Raw genomic sequence first — 23,538 nt, forward strand, 5'->3', positions numbered from 1 at the left:
TATTAATTTAAAAGTCGTGAGAACAATTAGTTTAGTAACTTATTTGACATCTTAGAAATTTATTTTAAATCTGTTTAATTTTAAGGGTTAATATGATAATGTTTTATATTTTTAGAGACTAAAATAATATTTTATCCATTTTAAATTCATAAAAATTCTATTTAATTACATGAAATTTAATTAAAAAATATTAGTAAATAATTATGATGATATAATATTATCTTATAATGTATTTTTCCATTAAAAAACCCTATAGTGTATTTTCTTTTAATCTAACTCACTTTATTTGCCGGAATTGAGGATGTTAAACCAGCTATGGACCAAGTAAAAAAAAAAAAACACTTATTTTTGTTTTTGTGAAAATGAGAAAGAAAGGGTATGATGAATGTTGTTGTCCAACCCAAGCAATCCATTAGCAATTGGTGGAAACAATGAAAGTCAGCTTTCCACCACTCAATTTTTACACACACACAAACACACACACACACACACACACACATATATATATATATATATATATATATATATATATATATATATATTCTCAAGATGGGGTTGCAACAAACTGGAGCTTATATAACAAACCCAAATAGGTTCCCAATAAGAAAGAAGAGTCATCACAAGGAAAAAGGGGAAAGAAAAGATGCCTTGCCTTTACATCTCCACCAACATAAACTTAGATGGAGTTAACATCGATCCAATCTTTTCTCAAGCCACCACTGCAGTTTCCACAATCATCGGCAAGCCAGAGAAGGTATGCCACTCTATTCTCTTTTCTCTCTAATCATCTTTTTTCCAATCATAGCTTATGAAATTTGGTCTCAATTCTCAAGACGTGTGAAAAATTCGCTTTTGGGGTATTCTTATTCTTATTCTTTGTTTGGTCTATTGTAAATTTGATGCAAATCTGTTAATGGTTCAACTGTTTGATTTTTATATACTCCCCCAACAACTCAATCTACTGCAAAAGGAATCTGAATTCTATATGTAAAATTGGACACAACTTTATAAGTTTGACAGATTTGTTAACTCTGAATATCACGAAGTGTGTGCTTTTGATTGCTCTGCATATGAGAAACTGCCCCTTTTTGCTTTCTGTCTTTCCGTTGTCTAGTTTGATCAGAGCGTCTAGAAGTTTTCTGGCAGTAATTATTGATAGTTACATATACTAACTTACTATTACTAAGTTTATGCAATTTGGCATGAAATAATCAATTTGATTTCACTAGTTTATTTATCATTAAAAGAACTTTAGTACTTTGTTGTATAATGATAAGAAACTTAGAAGAATCATATCACACCAGTTAGAAATTCCAAGACTTTATAAATCTCATTAATTAGCATCCCATATTCCTAATGGGATATCTTACAATTGAATCTTAACAACCTACACAAAGTAATTTGTTAAGACCTTATATAAATATCACATTAATTAAAATCTTATACTTTCAATGTGACTTGAGTCAACGAACGCAAGCATGATATGACAGTGTTTTGGTTTAATTCGTAGTATCGAAACTGAGTTAAAATTCGGTAAATAAAACTTTGGCTGTTATTTTGTCCGACTCAAGTTGAATAAGGTCAGTCAAACTTCGAAATATTATGAATACATAAACTATTCATAAAATGAAATAAACTAATCCAATGGGCAACTAAACAAGTTGGTTGAGAAAGACAGGCAAGTTGGGAGTTTTTTCTAGTTTAATTTTCATGGTAGAGTGCAGTGTTTTAGTGCTGTTTGATATTGTTGAATGCATATGTAATCAGATCCCTAGAATAAAATAATGCAATGGAATATTAAAGACTACATGATGCAATTTATTTATTTTATTATTTTAACAATGGGGACAAACCATAATGCAAATGTTGGAATGATTAAGAAAAGGAAAGTCCAACGAATGCAGTTTAAGTACTTAAATAAAGAGCTAAATACGTTTTTATCTATGAATATATCATGATTTTAATTTAGTATTTTTGTTCAATTTAATAAAATCGTATAATTTCAGTCTTTTATTAAAAAATTAAGAATACGTCTAATGAAAAATCAAAATCACGCCATTTTATTAAATATAAGAATTAAAAGTGCATAATTTTAAAAGAAAAATGTGATATTTGTTAGAGGACAAATTATTTAAATATAAATAAAATATTAGATAAAATATATTTTCAGACTTTGAAGTTTCAGTCCATATTTCTATTAGTTATGGTAAAATGATAATTTGTTTTCATATTTTTAATAAATTGATAAATTTTGTCCTTTTTACAGAATTTAAGATTTGAGATATTCTGATGAGCAACATTTTTAGCATTTTCCTGACAGAGGTGAAATTTACTAATCATCAAAAGTATGAAGATGAAAATCATTATCATTAATTTCAAAATATAAAAGACTAAAAAAATCATTATCATTAATTTTAATAGATAATTAGATACCATGAATCCTTCTAGATCGATTCAATTCCTTTTCTATATCACGTGTGAAAAAAGAAACCAAGCAAGGAGGGTAGTGGAAGAAGTGTAGTTGTCTACTTATTCCACTTGAGGAACAACACAAGCACCTCATCTTTATCTTGATTCGATCATGAAGGCCACGTACTATTATCTGTTTGGGAGGCCCACAGTAACCCCACTATTATTCGTTTGAAATGTTATAGGGTGTGAGATCTGATAATTCTTTTCATGTCATAAAAGATGGATGGGATATTTGAGGTAAAAAAAATAACAGAAACCCCATTTAAAAGAAATGATGATGAGATATGGCAGATATATGTCAATAATTCGATAGATAGCTAGGTAAATTAAGAAAGATAAATGAATAAGTATATCTTGAATCTGATCTTAAATCAGGGGCGGGCATAAAAGATGGATGGGATATTTGAGGTAAAGAACAAAAACTCCACTCAAAAGAATTGATGAAATCATATGGAAGATGTCATAAATTTAGAAAAACACCCTTAGAAATTCTTAAGAAATTTTTTTATCCGTGATATCAAAATTTATGATACTTATATATTATATTTAATTAATTAAATTAAACTTCATTAATATATCAAATTTGTGTAAGGTTTTAAATTTGTCAGAGTAAAATTTATTATCAAATTTATGACATATATAAACTCTGAAGTGATGAGTTATTTTTTTTATAGAGAAAGTAATAAGTTAGTTGAATAAGAACTTATTTAAAATTGAGTTTAATTTATATGTATTATTGGTATAAGAAAATTTATATTGTCAATTAATAAGAAATCATATCTAATAAATTTTCTTAAAATATATTATAAAAGTCAATAAAATTATGCAGCTAGATAATAATTTGTAATCGAATAATATAAAAACTCTTTAATCCAAACACATCTAAACGACTGTTTTTATTTTTGAAAAAATTATTAGGAAAGACCAAAAAAAGGAACTAACTACATCATAAGTAATTGAACTCACGTATTGACTGATAAAAAAGAAAAACCCATTCATAATTCATGTCCTATAACTTAACTAACTAAATTAACTCTAAGAAACATAATAAGGTCTTTTGATTCTTTATTGTTGCCAGTTAAATCTCATGAACCTCAAAGCAACCAACCAACCCAGGGAAGTTATTAAGGCCGAAAATTAATTTGGTTCTCTACTTTCTTTCATTGTAAACTGAATGATAGAATTAGTAATATCAATTAAGCTTAAATGTCTTCAATTCTATGGGGTATTGTGACTTAAAGCCTGTGTTGTGACTATATATGTGCAGTTTGTGATGGTCATATTGAAAGGGTCAGTGCCAATATCTTTTGAGGGTAACAAAGAACCAGCTGCATATGCTGAGATAGTTTCAATGGGTGGTATAAATCCAGAAGTGAAGAGGAAGCTAATTAATACCATTGGCACCATATTGCAGTCCAACCTATCTATTCCAAGAACAAGATTTTTTCTCAAAGTCTTTGACACAACACTATTCCGTACTAAATCCAAAATGTAATAATATGCTTGATCTGATTATGACATGCCACAATATTGTTCCCTAATCATTTATCGATGAGTTTTAACGTATGTTGCCACTAAAATATGCCCATGTGATCTTCATTTTTGCACTCAATAAAAAGAATGCCACGTAATATGGTTATGGAAAAAAAATCCTTTAACTTATTTTCCATTTTTAATCTGATCTCATAATTTTTATGCCATTTTATGGTATGTTTCATTTACAGAAAAAAGAAAGTAAAAGGAAAGAAATAAAAAAATAAGATGATTTTTAGGTTGTTTCGTAAAAAGAAAATGACCTAACAGGTCATTGATTCGAATAGTACTAATTCAATTTCCTTGAATATTTATAATTAATTCATTAATTATGAATTGATGGTTTATAGTATGTATATCTTTGTTTGTATGTGGGAATATGCAATGAGTCGGGGTCAATTGGATTTAGGTCCAAAAGTTCATTCCACCCGAATCCACTAGATTGTAATTTCAATTCCGAACCTGACCTAGTAAACATTCGGGTTGTGTGGGTTTGGATTTGGGCGAATGGGTTGATGCGGGTATGAATTTAGTGGGCCAAAATCACATTTCAATTACCAAATTCGAATTTTTATTTTTGTTGTTTATCCTGATACTTTTTAACATCCTTTCATTTGGGTCAATCAATATTTTGTTTAGATCCAAATTGCAAAAGGAATAAATAAAAAATATCAATTTTGATTAAAATTGTTACAAAAATCTAATCAAGGACATTACAAAATAAATAAATAAATCTGGAATGAATTACTAGCATCCAATAAAATAAAATATTAATTACAAAATAACTAAAATGATAACGACATGCTTCAATCACTCTCCAAAGTCTAAATTGAGCTCCATTAACATATTTATCTGCAAAACTTAGTAATGCCATAAAACAAAATATATAAGTTAAGCGTAAAAAACTTAATACATAGACTAGAAAGTAACAATAATAGGAAAGAAAATGAAGAGTGACAAGGATCTCACGCCGGTACCAAGGATTCTTTGTAGAAAATGAAACACTGAAAAACTCACATTTTTGTAAGAAACAAATAAAGAATACCAACGTGTTTCCTTTCAACCAAATCTCTAGCCATTCTTAAGTACAGATCACAATACCATTTATTATCAACTTAAACATCTTGAGGTTAGTGTTATTCATTCAACATTGATCGTGTAAAATAGAAAAGTGGAGTTATACCTTGTAATTGCAAAAATGAACCATAAACCCGTTGCTCTGCAAAAACGATCTAGTATAATATGAATATCTTTTGACAGTGCATGCATTCAATATTACAAGGGGCTATGCTCCTATCACAAATAGACTAAACATTTATCTTTATGCTGAAGGGACTGAAAGGTTTTCTGTTTTGTTGATAGGTCTTTTGTGGTGCCAAAGGATCTTTTATGATGATTCTTCATTGAAGTCTTCAATGTGTGAGTTCGAAAGAGTGAGGGATGATACCTGCAAAGGGCACTCCAATGTTCAAGTAAGGGTTTGACTTAGAGTTGTAAATGATATCTAGTGAATATTCGAGAATGAATCTCTCCTCTTACCTGGGGATCACGTCTTTTTATACTAACCTTTATGAGCTTGGGGTCAATGGGCTTGCAAGTCCTAATTACCAGTTGAGTAATACACCTCCAAATTATGCTTTAATACTTTTAATTAAGTAATTATCCTTAAGTGGATTTATTAGTGATAATCATGATCAAATGGTACTCGTACTTTACCTATGTTGAAGACCAAGACGTTTTGTACAAAATATGTGGGTATGTGGTCGAGAGGGTACTCAGTTTCGATGCGACAGGTGTTCCCTTGGCCTAACCGAGTACTTTATCTAGTATACTAGCCCTTAAGCCTTTTTTTGGCCTCAGTAAAAAAGAAAGGCTTTATCCTCCATGTCAAAATGGTTATTATTAACTCCCTTGATGTTTACGTGCTTAATTGGCACGATGTAATAGTTACATCATGGATGTAACAGTTATATCCCACATTTGCTCGTTTTCCTACATTGGGTACCAAAATGTCTCATGATCTCATTCGTAGATCTTTTCTGATTGAATGATGGATAGTGGTTGTTGGTTTGGCTTCGTCGTAGGCCCAACTTCTATAAATAAGGGGGAACCTCTCTTCACTTTTTACCTCTGATATTTACTTCTTTGCTCTGAGCTGAATAGTGTTCTTTCCTTTTCGTCGAGTAGTGTAGCAGGTCAATTCTTTTTTAGGTACGTAATAATGGTGCCGGTCAAAAGCTATCATTGTGGGAGTTGGTTAGAAATGGGTCCAAGGTTTGAGGGTACAATGATGAAGTTTTTGAAGTGTTATCTGACTCTCACTCTTCGGGATCGGATGTTTCTAGTTTAATTGACTTTGCGACGACCGAGGGGTCTAGTGACCTTTTGGCATTTTTGAGCCAATTGTTGGAAAATGTGGGCGAGAACATTGCAACTCTAGTAGTGGTCACCATTGTTGAGACAGGGACTTCCCAAGAAGTTGCATGTTGGCCTAAGAAGCACTCAGTGCTCAAGGAGAAACACTCGCCTCCTCCGATCATACTTTTGGGGTTCATGTGGATTGACAGAGAAGTAGGTACTTCTCCTGATACAACCACGAGTCAGACCTAGTCAACACTACTAGAAAAAATGTTTTCCAAGTTGGTTCTTTAGCACATTACATGACAGTTCTAAAATCGTTTATGAAGTCATTGTCATGGAAAGAACACTTTCAACAATGATTTTTCAATCGTCTTAGTATGTTGGTTTCTACATCGATTCTTTAAGAAGTCATCTTAGATAGTTTTATTTATTGTTTAAAACATCAGTATTCCATCGTCTTAGAAACTATATTCTAAGACGATTTCCTAAAAAATTCTCTTAGAATCTATAGAATCTATGAACAAGTTTAACCTATTTCTTTGGACACATCTGTGAATCCTATTTAGGTAATAAACAAAATAATTCATCAGCAAAAGTAAAGAGTTTTTAACGATATAAGATTTCTCAATTAATACAAATAAACATAACTAAATACCTCATGTGAAACAGGTCTCACAAGATGTCTCAACCATGCAATGAATGTATGAAGGGTTTTCCTCACATACTCAACCTTAGAAGTGGAAAAAGAGACTTAAGCATTACCATTGTAAACTTCTCCAACACACACCTTCACCACATCATCTGCATAAGGCATATGCATTGTGTATGGTTGACACCCCCTCATATACTTTTCTCAAGGCCATAAGGCGGGTAGAATGATCATGATGAACGTACAATCCCATAGTAGGTATGACATTAACAACATGTTTTTTTCTTGATAGATTGACAGCAATTTCAACATAGTTCTTCTTTGTGTTCACACGTGCACCTAATACTTGTATATATGCCTTAATCGGGAATGAGTGTTGCGATGCCATTTGGGTTAACTCAATTTTTATGACCTCCTTTAACTTTTGTTTAATTTTCTCTAGACTCTATTTATTCTTGTCTTCTACTTCTCTCATCCACTCTTCGTTAAGCTTTCCTATTATCTCATCCAACTATTGTAGGTTGATCAATGTAGTTGAACTGTTGGAGCCATGTGATGCATTTTTGAAGTATTGGTTGATTGTGACACTGACTCCCGCAGCATGAATAGGACCTGGTTGGTCCGGTCGCCCAATCGTAGTGTTCAGTATATCTTGACAACCATGGGAAATAAAGCTTCCTTGTGTCGTTTGTTCTTGTAAGGAGTCATGTAACAAACAAAGCATGCTTATTTATCAAATGATGTTGTTATTATATAAATTACATGTGAAAATGAAAATGAACTAACAATTTTATCAGAAATTTCTTGTGTCGCCTCAAATGTCATCTACCCATATCGCTTTGTGCATGTCAACTTCCACTTCACATGTCTTTCAATAGAAGATGGAGGGTTGACAATCAATGGTCAATCCTCAATCTACATTGCCTCCTCTTGTCCTTTCTTCCTTTTCTTCTCCATAAATTTTTTCTCAAGCAAATCATAACCCCCATGAGACAGTAAGTATGGACAGTTATTATATTTTTGAATTTCAGGAGCCTTCTTTCTAATTCCATGTGATAAATTAGATAGTTTTTTAACAAATTAATTAAAAAAATAATTTACAGATATGGAATTCAAACAAAAAAACATCCACAAATAACTTGCCAAGTTGGGGTTTTATGGCTTGGAACAAATTCCTCCCAACTCTATGGATCAAGACCATACTTAAAACAAAGAGTTTGGTCAGAATAAGTCTGATCATCTTGACCCTCCTTGTCTACATATACATATTTTGTGGTCAAGGATGACTTAATTTGCCTCCATCTTGTGGCCACTGATGACATCACCTTCTTCTTGGCATTGGATGCTTCTGGAATATTAAATTTTCCCTGCATCAAATATTGTTATGTAGATCATATTGAATCACAACTGTTTCAACTTAAATCAAATAAAATACAAAAAAAAAATAGATAGCTTGCTAGACATACCAAAAGGACATCCCAAATTAGATTTTTTAGAGATTCCGATACAACTTTCCAATTTGGATGGACAATAGGAATCTTTTCTCGAGCTATTGACCCCAAATAACTTTGGAACTTCTCTTTATGTGGGATTGAACCTCTCCTAGTTGTAGGATTGACATTAACCATTGGCCTGGGCTAATCTAAGTCTCTAACAGTCAAGTTTTGAAGTCATGTAGATTCTTTAGACCTTTTAGATGTACACTCCCGAAGGATCTAATGAATAGGGAGGCGACCTTGGTGGTGTTGCCATGACTCTGTGCAAATAAAACAAATTTAAAGTTAACATCAATTACAAGTAAACAAAAGTAATAAATTGTAAATATGCAAATAAAAATAATTGATTACATATTTTGGGGATATCATAAACATTACTTTATATAATATAATTACATAGGAATGTGCTCCCATAAGTCTTCTTTGTTATCATTATGATTTGCAAGTACATCATCCACTTCATGTTCTTTAATTATTGAAGGCATGCATGTGGAGAAAGAATGAGTCTTAGAAATATCAATTGTTAAATCATTATTTTGGTGACTGATACCACTTGGTCTTCCTTGTAGAACCACTGACAATCATGCATCACACAAATCTTGGACATAAAACACAAATCTTTGGGAGTCAACCACTTTGGTGAGTCTTAGCCCTTCGAGGAGAGCCACATACTCACCCTGATTTCATATGGCTTTGAAGTCAAAGCATAACAATTATGCCATGGTCACGTCGTTGGGTCCTTCCAGGATAACACTAGTTCCACTCCCATGCCAGTTAGAGGAGCCATCCACATGCATTGTCCACCATTCATGCTTGAATTGTGGCAGTAAAGGATGCAACTCGTTGTTGAAATCGGGTAGCTCATGTGCCCGAATAGTACCTCTCAATTCATAGGCAATTTCATACTTTGAAAGTTTGATTGACCATCCCATCATTTGTCCTAGCAATTTGGGCTTGTGTAGTATTTTGGCTATGTGACAATTAGTCCAAGTAGTGATTTTAGGGCACTGAAAATATTGACGGAGATGGAAAGTAGTATTAACAAGTGCAAATGCTACCTTTTCCATCAACCGGTACCTCATTTCTGGATCCTGTAGCACCCGACTTACGAAATACATTGGCCTCAACTCACTTCTCTCTTCTTGTACCAATACTGCCTTTATGGCCTTATCTGAGACTGAAAGATAGAAAATCAGCTTCTTGCTAGTATCTAGTTTCGACAAGATGGGCGATGTTTGGGAATAGGTATGCATCCTTAGGGCATGCTCGATTCAAATCCGTGTAGCCTGTACACATCCTCTACTTCCCGTTCGGTTTTTTTACCATAACAACATTAGAAAGCCAAGTGGAGTAGTTGATTTCTCTAATGAATTGGGCAGACATCAACTTGACCACTTCTTGTCGTATTATCCGACACCTCTTTTACCCCATCCTCTTCCTTTAGGCTATTTGCTTTGCATCTTTACATATGGCTAACCTATGACAATGAAAGCTTGGATCGATCTCGGGAATATCTACCGTGGACCATGCAAATAAGTCATCATGTCTAGATAACTTGTTGTGTTCAATTGCGATCATCATTGGGTAGTTGGTTTCCCAACTGAGTGACATTTCCTTCCCTAGTTCTTGGATTGAGCTTTAGTTCCTCCACCTCTCTAGTCTCTGTTCTAGCCTTTACACGGTGTACGACTTATAGGGCTTTTTCCTCTGGTCAATGTGCATAGTTATTATGGTCCTAGGGTTTGACGGGAAATTCATCGCCAGGTGAGGGTTAAGACAACTACACCCAGGGCATTGAGTGAGGGGCGACCAAGGAGTATAATGTACAACGTGTGAACATGCACTATCACGTATCATATTTTTAGTCTTTCCTGTAATCGCCCCTTATGTCCAAACTTAGTGTAATGCCAAATACAGTCCTTTATCCCTACCCGTTCTTAAGCAAAACCAAATAATGGGTCATCATGTGGGACGATCTTGGATTCAGGTATTTCCATCTACATAAAGGTGTTCCAAAACAATATGTCGGTCGAGTTTCATTGGTCTACAAGGATCTTCTTGACTATGCAATTGGATATCTCAACACTGATAACCATGGGGTCATCCTATACTGGGTCAATTGCTTTGAAGTCATATGTTGTGAAAGCTATAAGTGACATTTTAGGTACTCGGTGCCGAGAGATCATGTTGATGGATCAGACTTGTTGAAAGTGTTATTTTCACGCGGAGGCGGTGGCCCCTCCCTAACAAAACCTCAGGCGATGGTGTTTATGACCCACCTCGGTTGGTCGAGGGGTTTCTCCTTTCTCTCCCTCAAGCAGCTTCAGCTTCTCAGCCTTTTTGACCAACCTGCATGTTCTCGGTCCCTCTCCCAACTAGACTTTGGTCGGGTCCTTCCCTCGGGCCTGTATGACTGTGGCTTATGAATGAACTCCTTTAGTTGGCCAAGCTTGATGAGTTCTTCTATCTTGTCTTTCAAGTCACTACATTCCTCCGTTGAGTGACTACGATTGCGATGATACTGGTAATGTTTTGAGTAGTTGGCTTTCAGCAGAGTGTTATCTCTCTTAGGCATGGTTAAAATGCTCAAGGCCAAGGCCTAATCCATGATATGGGATCTACTAGCGGTAAGGGGAACGTAATGAGCATAATGTGGTTCTCGTGGGGGCTAATCATTCCTTTCGTCATCACAATTTTTTTCGGAGTTGGGCTTGTCATTGTATTTCTTGGTTGACACGACATCGGCCCGCACCTGATTCTTGTACTCAAACAACTCCTCAATCTACAAATAGTTAGTTGTTCTTGTTTGTAGTTTGTCAAGATCATATTTCAGTTTCTTGCACAGACAGTTGACAAAAGGTCTCAACCATAACAGTGTTATCAAATAATGCATAGCCACAACTGGGTCAAGGTTTCAGATATTCACCCCAACCTTTTTGAAATGTTCCATGAAGGTCTGTAAAGGTTCCTTCTTCTCCTGCCAAATGTTGACAAGGGTCACAGTCGTCAAATGGTGAGGTCGCCTAGTGGCAAATTTTGTGCCAAAATGGGCAATCAAGGTGTCGAACGAACCCATAGAGTTAGGGGGTATTCACATGAACCAATGAAGGTGTACATGCTCACTTGGGTGATGTACACATCCAAGTGTTTGTTTGGGTATGTGGTAGCATCATACTTTTCATTAGTCAAGTTCTTCCAATTGGAAGGAAAATTCACCTCCATGATGCTAGGGACAAAGAGGTTCTTAAACTACAACAACTGTCTTCCTAATGTGTTGAGAGACAGAGGAATAGTGTTCAGACACACGCTCTTATTGGTAGCTCTAGGCAAGCCAATTGTGGTTGAGTTAACTTCTCCTCCCTCAAACAAGCTAGCCTCAGGTTGTCGTGACCCATGGGCTTCCCGTAGGTGAGTATTCTTGCATTGAAGGGCGTCAACTTCTTTGATGTGGTGCCTTTGCATTTAAAAATTTGAGCCTGCAGTCTCTAAACTATTGAGGACAAGTCAATTTGGTCCTCAACATGAATGTCTTTGTTGTGATGATTGACTGGTTGCTCCATCGTTGACATGTTCATTATAGGCCTTGTTATTTCCATGAACTCTTAGGGTCAAGATATATCTTACATGACCCCACGGTGGGAGCCAAAATGTTTCTGTCACAAATGAACCAAATACTTACCCTTATGTCGAAGGGTCTTTTATTGTGCCGAAGGGTCTTCTTTGATGGTTCTTCGCTAAAGTCTCCAGTTTGTGTGAGTCCAAAAGAGTAAGGGGGGTACCCGCAAAAGGCACTCCAACGCTCAAGTAAGAGTTTAGCTCAAAGTTGTAGATGATATCTAGTGAATATTCCAGAATGAATCTCTTATCTTACCTAGGGGGTTCACCCCAATTTATACTGACCTTAGTGGGCCTGGACGTCCTGATTACTAGTTGAATAATATACCTCTTAATCCTGCTTAAGTACTTATAATCAAGTAATTATCCTGAAGTGAGTATATTGGTAATAATCATGGCCAAATGGTACTTGTCCATTGCCTATGTTGAAGACCGGTACATGTTGTACAAAATATGTAGGTATGTGATCGAGAGGGTACTGAGTTTGGATGCGACATAACCTAACCAAGTGCTTTATCTAGTATAGGCTAAGATTTGCAAATTAAAACTAACATTTTCACTAAAATTTAAGTCAAACCACAACTCCACAAAAACCACATAAATCTAACAAAAACCAAAACTACACTGAAACCACAATCAACTTAGCTTGTGAGAAAGCATCTAAACAAGGAAAAAAAATCCATGCACTTTTTTATTATGAGAGCCTCAAAGAGCATAAAAGGGAAAAGCAATGACTTTGAGTGACCCATTTGAAAACAAAGGAAAAGAGGAATACCTAATTCCTAAACGTAGCTTAGTGTTTCAATTATACTTTAGTCTCAGATAAGCCTTATCTCCAAATCTCTAATGTGCGTGAGGTCTTCATTGAAACGACAGGATAGAAAAAGGGGCCATCATGTGTTCCAAAACCCCTTTTCTTTTGATTCCTTTCCAGAAGTCATAGAAAAGAAAGGGAAAGGAAAACACAATTAAGAATAAGGAGATTCATGAGAGGGGAATGAAAAGAGTATATTTCATCTCAAATTTGGGAAAGAACGATTTTAGGTTTGGATTTGAAAAAGGAAACAATGTTGGAGGAAAAGCGAACGGTGAAATTAGTTAACAAAGCTTTTACCTAAGATTTTTAAAGCCCTTTTAATTAGATCTCATGATACGATCAGTTTTGAGTTTCGATGGGTGATGTATTTGTCAAATAACCATAAAAATCCATGCGAAACAAATTTTCCAACCTGTCCTACCAGCTAACCCTTTTGAACCTACCTAAACACCAACTTTTTTCTCAATTTTGGGTTAGGTCAATTATTTTTGTTTACCCCTACTTGTATTTGTGATTAGTTGGTTTTTAGAAAAATTGGGCCTAGATGAGTGGGCCTTCAATTATGAGAATGGAACAATAAGTTTATTATTAAGCTATAGGGTGCAAAAAGAAGGAATGAAAAAGTCATAAACCTTCTCAAATCTTTGCATAATCTAAACCAATCTCATAAACACATTTTCTTGCTTCTTTCTTTCTTTTTTCTTCAAGAGAATTTTCCCTTTAAAAGTAATGATCCTTAATTTACTCTCTTTAAAGAGAACACATCCAAAAATAAACCTTAAAAATTTGTCTACACTATATATATGTGTGTTAGGTAGTGGTAAAGATTCGATAAGGGTCCATTTCACTAACAACATTAACTCGATTACCATAATAATCATCATAGTGTTCATGTATTTAAGCATAATTAGTATTATAATAAAGGTATGTTAGAATTAGGCACTAGTTCTTAAAAATTATTGGTGAGAAAGAGACATTACTATTGGAGTTCTTCTTGATTATGACTCAATTGGTTATGGCTCGATATGCAAGGGAGTGACAAATTTCCCTGGGGCTAGTAATTTCAAGAATCTCAACCCCTAAAGTTGATTATTTTAAACTGAGCAACAATCTTAACTCACGTGTCTAATGCATTTGAAGATTTTGTCAATTGTGTTAAGATAAAAATAATAATCAAAATCGAGTTCCTAATTCTCATGTATTATATGAAATCAATTAGTATAACTTTCTAACTATCTAACTACAAAACTTTAATTCATTTTTTTAAAAAATAAATTGGCATGAAAATTAATATAAACTTCATCTGTGTATCTTTTCTTATCATTAATTCTTCCTTTATTTTAAATTTGATTAAAAATACATTAAGATATAATATTAATAGTAAAATGCATAATATGAAAAAATTGTAATAATTGAAACTAAGAAGGTTGTGGAAATAAATTATCTAAATGAAAAATACAAGATTTTAAAATTAATTTAAAAAATAAAATTATAACACTTTAAAAAGTAATTTTATCCATAAATATCTCCATTTATATCATTTTATCGTGGAAATATCTATTTTTAGTTATTCTATTTTTATTTAAATATGTCTCTCTAAAACAAAAGAAGAAAACAAACAACTTCAAATCCTTGTCGTGGTACTAACTAATAAACTTCAAATTATATAAAAAAAGAACTTTACTTTTGACTTTTGAGGAAATAGAAAATAAGGAAATAAATAGTACTAATTTGGTTGGTAAAGGGCATTTTTGAGAGAGATATTTCCATCGATGCCTTCTTATAAAAACACGAGTAACGCGGTATGTCGTGTAAGGGTTTCAAGTTATTGTGAGCAAAGAAAGATAGTGAGTGAAGTAACTGAAGAGAAGAAAAAATGCCGTGCCTCAACCTCAGCACCAACGTGTCCCTCGAAGGCGTCGACACCTCTTCCATCCTCGCCGAAGCCACCTCCTCCGTCGCCAACATCATCGGCAAACCCGAAGCCGTACGTTATTATTGTTTTTCCTTTTGCTATTTTATTTCTGCTGATTATTCGTAATTCGTGAAAAAAAATGGTGAATTTGAAATTAGATTTGGAAATGGTCGATTTTGGTCGCTTATCAGAGTGTTTCTTTTGCTGATTAAGTTTATATGTGGTGGTTAGTGGACTTGCTGGTGTGGATAAGGTGGGAACGGATTTTCTGTTATTTGCCTACAGTACCGTATTGAAGAATTTATAAAAATGAATAAATAAAAGTAGAAACTGGTAAAATGTCAACCAATTGAAAATCATGCCATTACATGATTTTTAAGGTAGCTAATGGAGAAATTAGCAAATTTATGATATATGACAATTTGTTATAATTGGATCATGGTATAAAAAGCATTTACACTGTGTGCATATCTAAAAGAATAAATAATTTATACATTGACAATAAAGGTATTATCGCAATTCGCAATTGTCATTTATAATAATTTTTTTAACTTTTATATCAGTTCTGATTTGTTGACGGTACTGATAGTACATGTTTGTAATTAGCATTTTATTATTTTTATAATGAGTTATACCCATTTTTAAAATATGATTTCTCTCTCTGGTGATTTAAAATGTTAATTTTATTAATTTTACATTTGTTATATTTTGGCTATGCAGATTCCTATGATTTTTTTTTTAAAAGCAATCGTATTCTTGTGTCAATTTATTATCTTATAAAGCTATCCTTGAGAAGGCTTCAAATAGTGGAATATCTTACTGATGGTTTGTTTTGCTAATGATAATGTATGTTTCTTGCTTTGCCTTCGTGTTTTGATTTGTTCGGTCGGACTGTTCTAAAGCCTAGGGCTGCTAAAAAACTAGTTGTAAAAAAATAACTATAACTAGTTATATAAAAGTAGTTATAAAATTATAACCAGTTTCATAGTTATGGTAATAAGACTGTAATTAGTTTTATAGAAATTGTTATTTCAAATAACTTATTTTTATTCATTCATAATTGGTTATATAATTGGTTTTAGATATAACCAGTTATATAACTAGTTTATTCATAACCGGTTGTATGCCCATATTTTAAAAACAATAACAGGTTATATCAAAATATAACTAGTTATATAAAATTAGTTATGGTTATAGTTATATAAATACTCAAACCATGAGCACCCCTACTAAAGCCTTATCAAGTTAGTATTCTGCCCTTTGTTGATTTTGCAGTATGTGATGATTGTACTGAAAGGATCAGTACCCATAGCTTTTGGTGGGAATGAGCAGCCAGCAGCTTATGGAGAATTGGTTTCCATTGGTGGTCTTAACCCTAGTGTAAACAAGGAACTTAGTGCTGCAATTGCTTCAATTCTGGAAACCAAATTGTCAGTGCCGAAGTCGCGGTTCTTCTTGAAATTCTATGACACCAAGGCAAGTATTTTCACTTGAGCTGTCCTGAAAAGAAGGGTCATTCATTGCCCCTTATCTTTTTTCTTATTGCATTGTTCATATTTGTTGAGGTCTATCAGAGTCAAGAATACGCAAAATGTTTGCTTGTTTTACTTACATCATTAATTCTCACTGTTCTAGACTGTTAGCATAGCCCCTTTTATAAGCTGTAATTAATAATTGAATAAATTGCACTGACTCTCCTGAGGTTTATTGAGATTTCACTCAATCCCCTGCTTTTTTAATGTTTGCAGCAACCTTCCTTATAGAGATATACGGTGTAATGTTTTTCAAACAATTAAGGGGGTTAATGTAATGTATATGAGTGTCAATGTAATGTTTTTCAAAGGATTTGTGTAGGGGTAGAAAAAGGAAAGATATTTGGAGAAATTCAACGAGACCACTGGGAGTGTCAATATAATTTACTCTTATACTGCTATCTGTTTTCGTTTAACATTGATTCTCACTTTTTCCAGTGTCTGCTTTTACGCCCAAGATTTTTTTTTTTTTAATTTTCGTGGCTGATGATTGATGGTAATGGTACTTTGTTTGTTATGCAGGGTTCCAACTTCGGATGGAATGGATCTACATTCTGAAATCCGAATTCCATGTTACATTGGTTGTGGTACCTTGAATGTTGGATGGAGTGTTCATTATGTTTCACCCGTGTTTATGTCTATGTTTGTATCATTATATAAGTACACTCGGGATTTCTGGTAGCCTAAGCGCAAACGTAACTTGCTTAATTGCAAGGATAAATGGGGATCATATGTGTTTGACACTTTTTGTGACAAACATTATCTGGCACCGCTTAAAATGATAATTTGTATTGATGATGCATTTTATGAATTAAGCTTGAAACCATAGATTTGATATGATCGTCATGTTATTGCTTATTAATATGATACCATACTTGTTCTATGATAGTAATGGCAGGTTTTTGTGTAGTGTCAACTGTAGTTTATTTGAATCATGTTCCTTAAAATGAAAATTGGGGGCAAGGTAGTTTCTGCTCAGCGCTACAGTTAAGACTGGAGTGCATCAAGTTTTGCAGAGTACTAGAACTATGTGCTTTTATTTATTTTTTTATTCTTCGACTTGCATACTTGGATGTTGGGACAGTCAAAAGAATCTTAAGTAGTTTTGAAATTTTGATTGGCTAACTTTTAAATATGTATGTATTTTGGTTATGGTAACAAATTAATATTTATCAATAAAAAAAACTGACAAAAGTTTGATTTGCAACTATGAAGCTATTTTTGGTTTCAATTTTCATGCCTTTATGCTTCTTTGAATTAGTGTTATGGTTGCCGTAAATTGGAATTTTTTTAGTTTTGGTTCGTGTGTTTTGAAGCATAACCCTAATCTTTTGAACCAAAAAAATAGAATACAAAGACACAATTCTAACATGCTCCAATCACATAAGATGATCCAAAAAGGGAGCTGAACTCAAGCATATGATTCATTTGACATTTGTCCTGTTAAAAGGTTCCGAATTCCATATTAAAATATGCTTCATTTTCATTTGAAAATTGTTCTATCATCCTAACTCCTAAGCATATTGATAATTCTGGTGAACTTTAACTTAAGCATTCCCCAAACATATATGCATTCCAAAGTGATGCATATCTAGGTCAAACATTAACCTTGGTCCAAATAGATTGTTCTATCATCGTTCAATTCCTAAGAATGTTTATGGAGTCATAAATATTATAGTCATCTTCCGCTGAGAGATAAACCATATAGTGATTTTGAGCATTTATAATCTATATATGAACAGACCCTACCTTTCCTCACTCATGATGAATCTTGGCCTCAATCATCTTGAAGCTCACTTTTGCACAACACATTAACCAAGAGTCTAAGAGCATATACTTCCACGACGACACACACCATTCCACAAATTCTACCCTTAACCTGAACTTTTTTAATTAATTTTGCTAAAAGAAAATCTAAACCAAACATACATAAACTTATTTTTACAAAATAATTAAACCCCAGTAAAACAGTATATGTATATTAAAGCAATTTTATAATAAAATTATTATTTTTTAAAATAAATACTTAATTAACCAACTGAAGATTTTGTTGATGAATAATTTATAAGTACTTTTGTAAACATGTTAATTTGAGCCTTGAGACATACTCTAATCATGATGAATTCTTATATTCAACTCAACTAAGTTTTTCTATATAAATAATTAACCTACTAATTTATCACACTTTGACCTAATTCTTTTTTACCCTAGATAAAATATATTTTAATCCTTATAATTTTGTTAAATCTTGTTTTTAGTTCCCAATTTTTCATATTATGCAATATAGTTCCTGTATTTTATAAAAAAAAAACGTGTTTTTAGTTCCTTCACACAATATAAAGTTAAAAAAGTGTAAAAACTAGGAAGTGTGACCAGAGACTAAAAACATTTATTTTTATATAAAATTCAGGGATTAAATCATACCAAAATTCAAAAACTAAAAACAAATTTCAACAAAAATATAGGATTTAAAACATATTATATTCTTTTATCGTCCTCTATGATTCTCAGTCCTGAAAATAAGTTGATCAAAAAACTCACAAAACTAGAATTTTTGACAAAATAATACAAGAAAATTATTATCTACCCAAATGATACAAGCCCACTATTATTTACATCCATGATACAAATTATTGTTCATAGGTGAGAAATTGATTCTCCCCAAACCGATTTCTCAGCTCTCTTTTATTTTATTTGTTTCAATTCTTAGTTGTGAAATTGGTAACCGATGTGTTATTTTTTTAAATTAGCATGTTTATCTAGAGGATGCTTGATATCAAAGTAATATCATGTATGAAAGAATTTAGTGTCGGTCAAACTGATGCAAAATACCCAAATTGAATTATAAAAAATAAAATAAAATATACTTATTTTATTAAAAAATACTTTTAAAAACATAAGTATTTTTCATTTATGTATAATTTTTCTTAAAAAATGGATTTTTTTTTTAAAAATGTAGGTCATAATGTTTATTTTTTCGTTTTTTATTTATTTATTTGAGTTTTTTTATTTTTTTATTAAAATAGTTTTCTAATTTTTTGTTACCCTTTGTTTTTTTTTAAAAAAATATGTTTGTTTTGTTTTTTAAAAAAAATCCTGGTATATCATGGTATGATTTTTCCAAGTTGTCATAGTTGTCTTCAATAGCCTTTTTCTTTGTCATCCATGCTTTGCGGTACGTGGTAGTGTATCCTTGAGTACTTTTGATGTGTGTTATTAAGGTTGACACCAAAGTTGATGGATCATTTTTTATTAGGTTATGGATGCTTTTACTGATCAATAAATACGACAACTTTGCATGATCTTGTGAGATTGAAGGATTTGAACATGTGTGGGGTTTATGGAGCTTTCTCATTTCACATTGCTTGGAGGCAAGGATGTATGATGCTCTCCACCTCCAAGAACAATTATCGCCATTACAAATGACAATTAACTTTGTTGGGTTCAATAGTTGTGTCTTATAGTTAACTCCTTTGCTCACATGATATTATTGCAAAGTATTTTGTATGTCTTGTTTCGTTAGGAAACACATACCATCAAAGAGAGTCTCCACTTGATGTTGGACTTGTTCGCGATCCAAGTTATGCTCGTATTCAAAATCTTGAAAATAGGATTCTTCAAAAAATTTCATATGAAGTGGTATGAAGCATGATCATACATTTATGATTGGTAAAACAGGTCAGGCTTATTCCTCGTCATCTTCCTCCTAGGGTTGATTGTGAAGAACTTCATCTTCGTCCTCACTAAAGGGACCGTATTCTTCGTTTGGTAAGCCTGGTTGTGCTATGAACTTAGGCTCGCTTGGTGGGATGATCCTCAGTAGCATCGAATGGTTGTGAGCCAAAAAAATTGGTGGGAAATGGTCTAGAAATAAGTTGGGTGAAAGAAGATGTGTTCGGTTCAAATATATTTTGTTCTTGTTGGGATAAAGATAAAGTGTCTTGGGTAGCATCTGGTAATTTTGAATAATGGGATGAAGGATAATATTGTGGTTGATAAGGTTTTGGTTTAGGGTTTGGGGTGGGGATTGTATTGCACTCGATGTTTGCATACAATTCGCAACATTGAAGAATCTCAGTATGAAGAATAACTAAAATCATACCTTTAACGTCTTCATTGTTAACAAGTTAGACTATTGTAAATTTCAGCATTCTGCGTTTCACTACTTAAGGGTATCAGAATCAAATATTGCATACTTGATCTAATGGTTGAAGACAGAGGTGTTGGTGGATTTTTTTTTCCAAGGCCTCAAGTGTGAGGCCTCACTTTGTTTCAAAGAACAGTGGGTTAGGGCTCTGAAAAGTATCCCCTTCATTTGTTTTGATGATTTCAACATTGTACTGCACTAACCATTTGATAAATAAGGAAGACATATTTTGTAATAAAAAAATAATAGATAACTAAATGTGACACAGGGTTTGTGTTTAAAAACTTCGAAGAAAGTAAAAGAGTAAGGAAGTGTAGTGTGGATGTGTTCAACGAAGGTAGATTTGAGTGCTATATATAGGAGTCAGGGTTAAGGGATTGTGACCTAGGGTCAAGGTAAGGGTTAGGGTTTGGAGCATTGAATTCCATGGGGTGAATAAATGAGGGTCTAGAACACATTGGATTCCTTGATGTGAGTAAATAAGGGTGTAAAATTCATTGGTTTCCCTGACGTGAGTAGATAAGGGTCTCAAATTAAATGGATTCTCTAACGTGAGTATATAAGGGCTTGAAATACATTGGATTCATGTATGAGAGAAAAAAAAAGCACAAGAAACATCAAATAATAGTGGCTTTGTCTTCTCTTAAGTGTAGGATATATGATTAGGGTTAAGGGTTTATGACCTAGGGTAAGGGTTAGAGTTTGGAGCATTGGATTCCTAATTGTGAATAGCTAAGGGTCTAAAAGCATTGGATTCCCTGACATGAGTAGATAAGGGTCTGAAATTAATTGGTTTCACTGACATGAGTAGATAAGGGTATGAAAGCATTGACGTGAGTAAATAAGGGTCTAAAAGCATTGGTTTCCCTAACATGAGCATATAAGGGTCTAAAATTAGTTGGTTTCCTTGAGGTGTGTAGATAAGGATTTGAAAGCATTGAATTCCCTGACGCGAGTAGATAAGGGTTTGAAATTAATTGGATTCCTTTATGTGAGTAGATATAGGTCTAAAAGCATTGGGTTCCCTAACATAAGTAGATAAGGGTCTGAAATAAATTCGACTTGTAACCGAGACACAAAAAGTGCTTGAACCAAGTGGCAAAAGATACGAAAAAATTACGAAGACTTGAAGATTTCAATCCATGATGGCAACTTTTGTCACTTAGATTGTTATTTGTATAAGGCTTTTTGGTCAAAATAATGTTTTATTCCCATAGTTTTCATGTCAATAAATCCATTAAGACAACTATCGAGTCTTGATTCGACCCTCAAATGCATGAACCAATTTGCAAAAGATACGAAAAAATTACTAAGACTTGAAGATTTCAATCCATGAAGACAACTTTGATCACTTAGATTGTTATTTGTATCAGATGGTTTGGTCAAAATAATGTTCCATTCCCATAGTTTTAATGTCAATAAAGCCATTAAGACAACTATTAGGTGATGATTCGACTCTTAAACGCATTCAACAAATAGGGTAAAATGAAGAAAAAATTAATAACACTTGAAGATTTCAATCCATATTTAAAACTTTTGGCATTAAAATAGAGATGACAACAAGTCAAAAACACAGCAATGAAAAACACACATATGTGTCCTACAAATAATTAAATAATAAAATTTACTCAAATAAACTTGGGGGGGGGGGGTTCAAAACTCAATTCAAGGTTCATTACTTTAGAGAGGTATTCATTCAAACCCTCAAAATTGAAAGAACTAACAAAAATTGGTGGTGGATGTGCACATGTTTGTGTGGGCGGGTCCACGATGGTAATATACAACTCCAGACATGTCAACTTCAAGATGTCTGTGTACATGGAAAACATAGTCATTACAACTTCATCATTGTGCAACATGAATGTCGTGTACTTGCCACAATAACCAACAAATAATACAAGTAAACAAAATTGTATATCCTTCACCACTTGACCATTTGGTAGACTTTAATGTTGTTTCCAATAGCCTGTTTCAAGGCATCAAATGACATTATGTTGTCAAGTTGAATGATCTTTGGTGAACCGCTTACAAACGTTGAACCATGTTTAGTTGTTATGATGAAGCCATCATAATACACAATCACATTGGCTGATGATGAAGCCATGATTTAGGGTTTAAGGTTAAGGTTTAGGATATATGGTTGCAGAAAGGTTTCTAGTTAAGGTGATGGATTAGACTTCCTCACTGCATACCATATTTATAATGTTTAATGGCTTGTGACATACACCTCAAAATGAATGGCCAAGATGCCACTGATAAAATCAATGGTCTAGATATCACCGATTGAAGCAACGAACATTGAATGGGGAAAATCCCACAAATAAAATCAACGGCCTAGATATCACCGATTGGATCAACGAACGTTGAATGGCCAAGTTGTCACCGACAAAATCAACAACCTAGATATCACTTAAATATATGTATTTTTGATAAATATTTAAGTAAATTATATTTATATTGAGTATTCAAATATATGTATTTACTACTCAATTGTTAGGAATACTGCAAAGCTTCGTCCTCTGTGCCAAAAAAGGAGTGACTAAGATTGCACCGGCAACAATCAATGACCCATAACACATTCATGTAAACGAGGTTACTGTTCACTCATCAGGAATCCTATAGAGTTTTGTCCCCTATACAAAAACATGAGTGATCAAGATTGCACCGATGACAATTAACGACCTATAACACATTCACGTAAATGAGATTACTAATCACCCATAAGGAATCCTGTCCTTTGTGTTAGAAAAAGGATGCCGCCCCACGTTGCTTTTCCCCATACGATTTTTACCTAACATCGCATGTTTCAAGACGATGTGACTGAACAATTCTTTCTATGAAGATTAGACTAAACACTAATTTATTCAAATAATGCAAACCAAACATGATTAATTAAGACTCAATCTAAACCGTTTATATTGTCGGTGCAATCTTAGTCGTTTGTATTAGTCACATGAAAACAATAGATCACCTATTATATATATAGCAGGGGGTTAGCTAT

General features: G+C 33.3%; 2 protein-coding genes across 2 annotated transcripts; both read left to right on the forward strand.

Annotated features, from left to right (window-relative positions):
- Positions 1–549: 549 nt before the first annotated feature.
- Positions 550–4,018, forward strand: LOC100796369 (macrophage migration inhibitory factor homolog). Its single transcript, XM_003522143.5, has 2 exons — positions 550–754; positions 3,740–4,018. The coding sequence occupies exons 1-2, from the start codon at positions 644–646 to the stop codon at positions 3,965–3,967; spliced, it is 339 nt and encodes a 112-aa protein (XP_003522191.1). The 5' UTR covers positions 550–643; the 3' UTR covers positions 3,968–4,018.
- A 10,738-nt stretch (positions 4,019–14,756) lies between these two features.
- LOC100305503 (uncharacterized) lies at positions 14,757–17,279 on the forward strand. Its single transcript, NM_001249375.2, is given in 3 exon segments — positions 14,757–14,930; positions 16,134–16,334; positions 16,913–17,279. Coding segments are annotated over 3 exon segments (348 nt in total). The 5' UTR covers positions 14,757–14,819; the 3' UTR covers positions 16,949–17,279.
- Positions 17,280–23,538: the final 6,259 nt, after the last annotated feature.

Source organism: Glycine max, assembly GCF_000004515.6.
Source record: "Glycine max cultivar Williams 82 chromosome 3 unlocalized genomic scaffold, Glycine_max_v4.0 Gm03_scaffold_27, whole genome shotgun sequence".
NCBI classification, from domain to species: domain Eukaryota; kingdom Viridiplantae; phylum Streptophyta; class Magnoliopsida; order Fabales; family Fabaceae; genus Glycine; species Glycine max.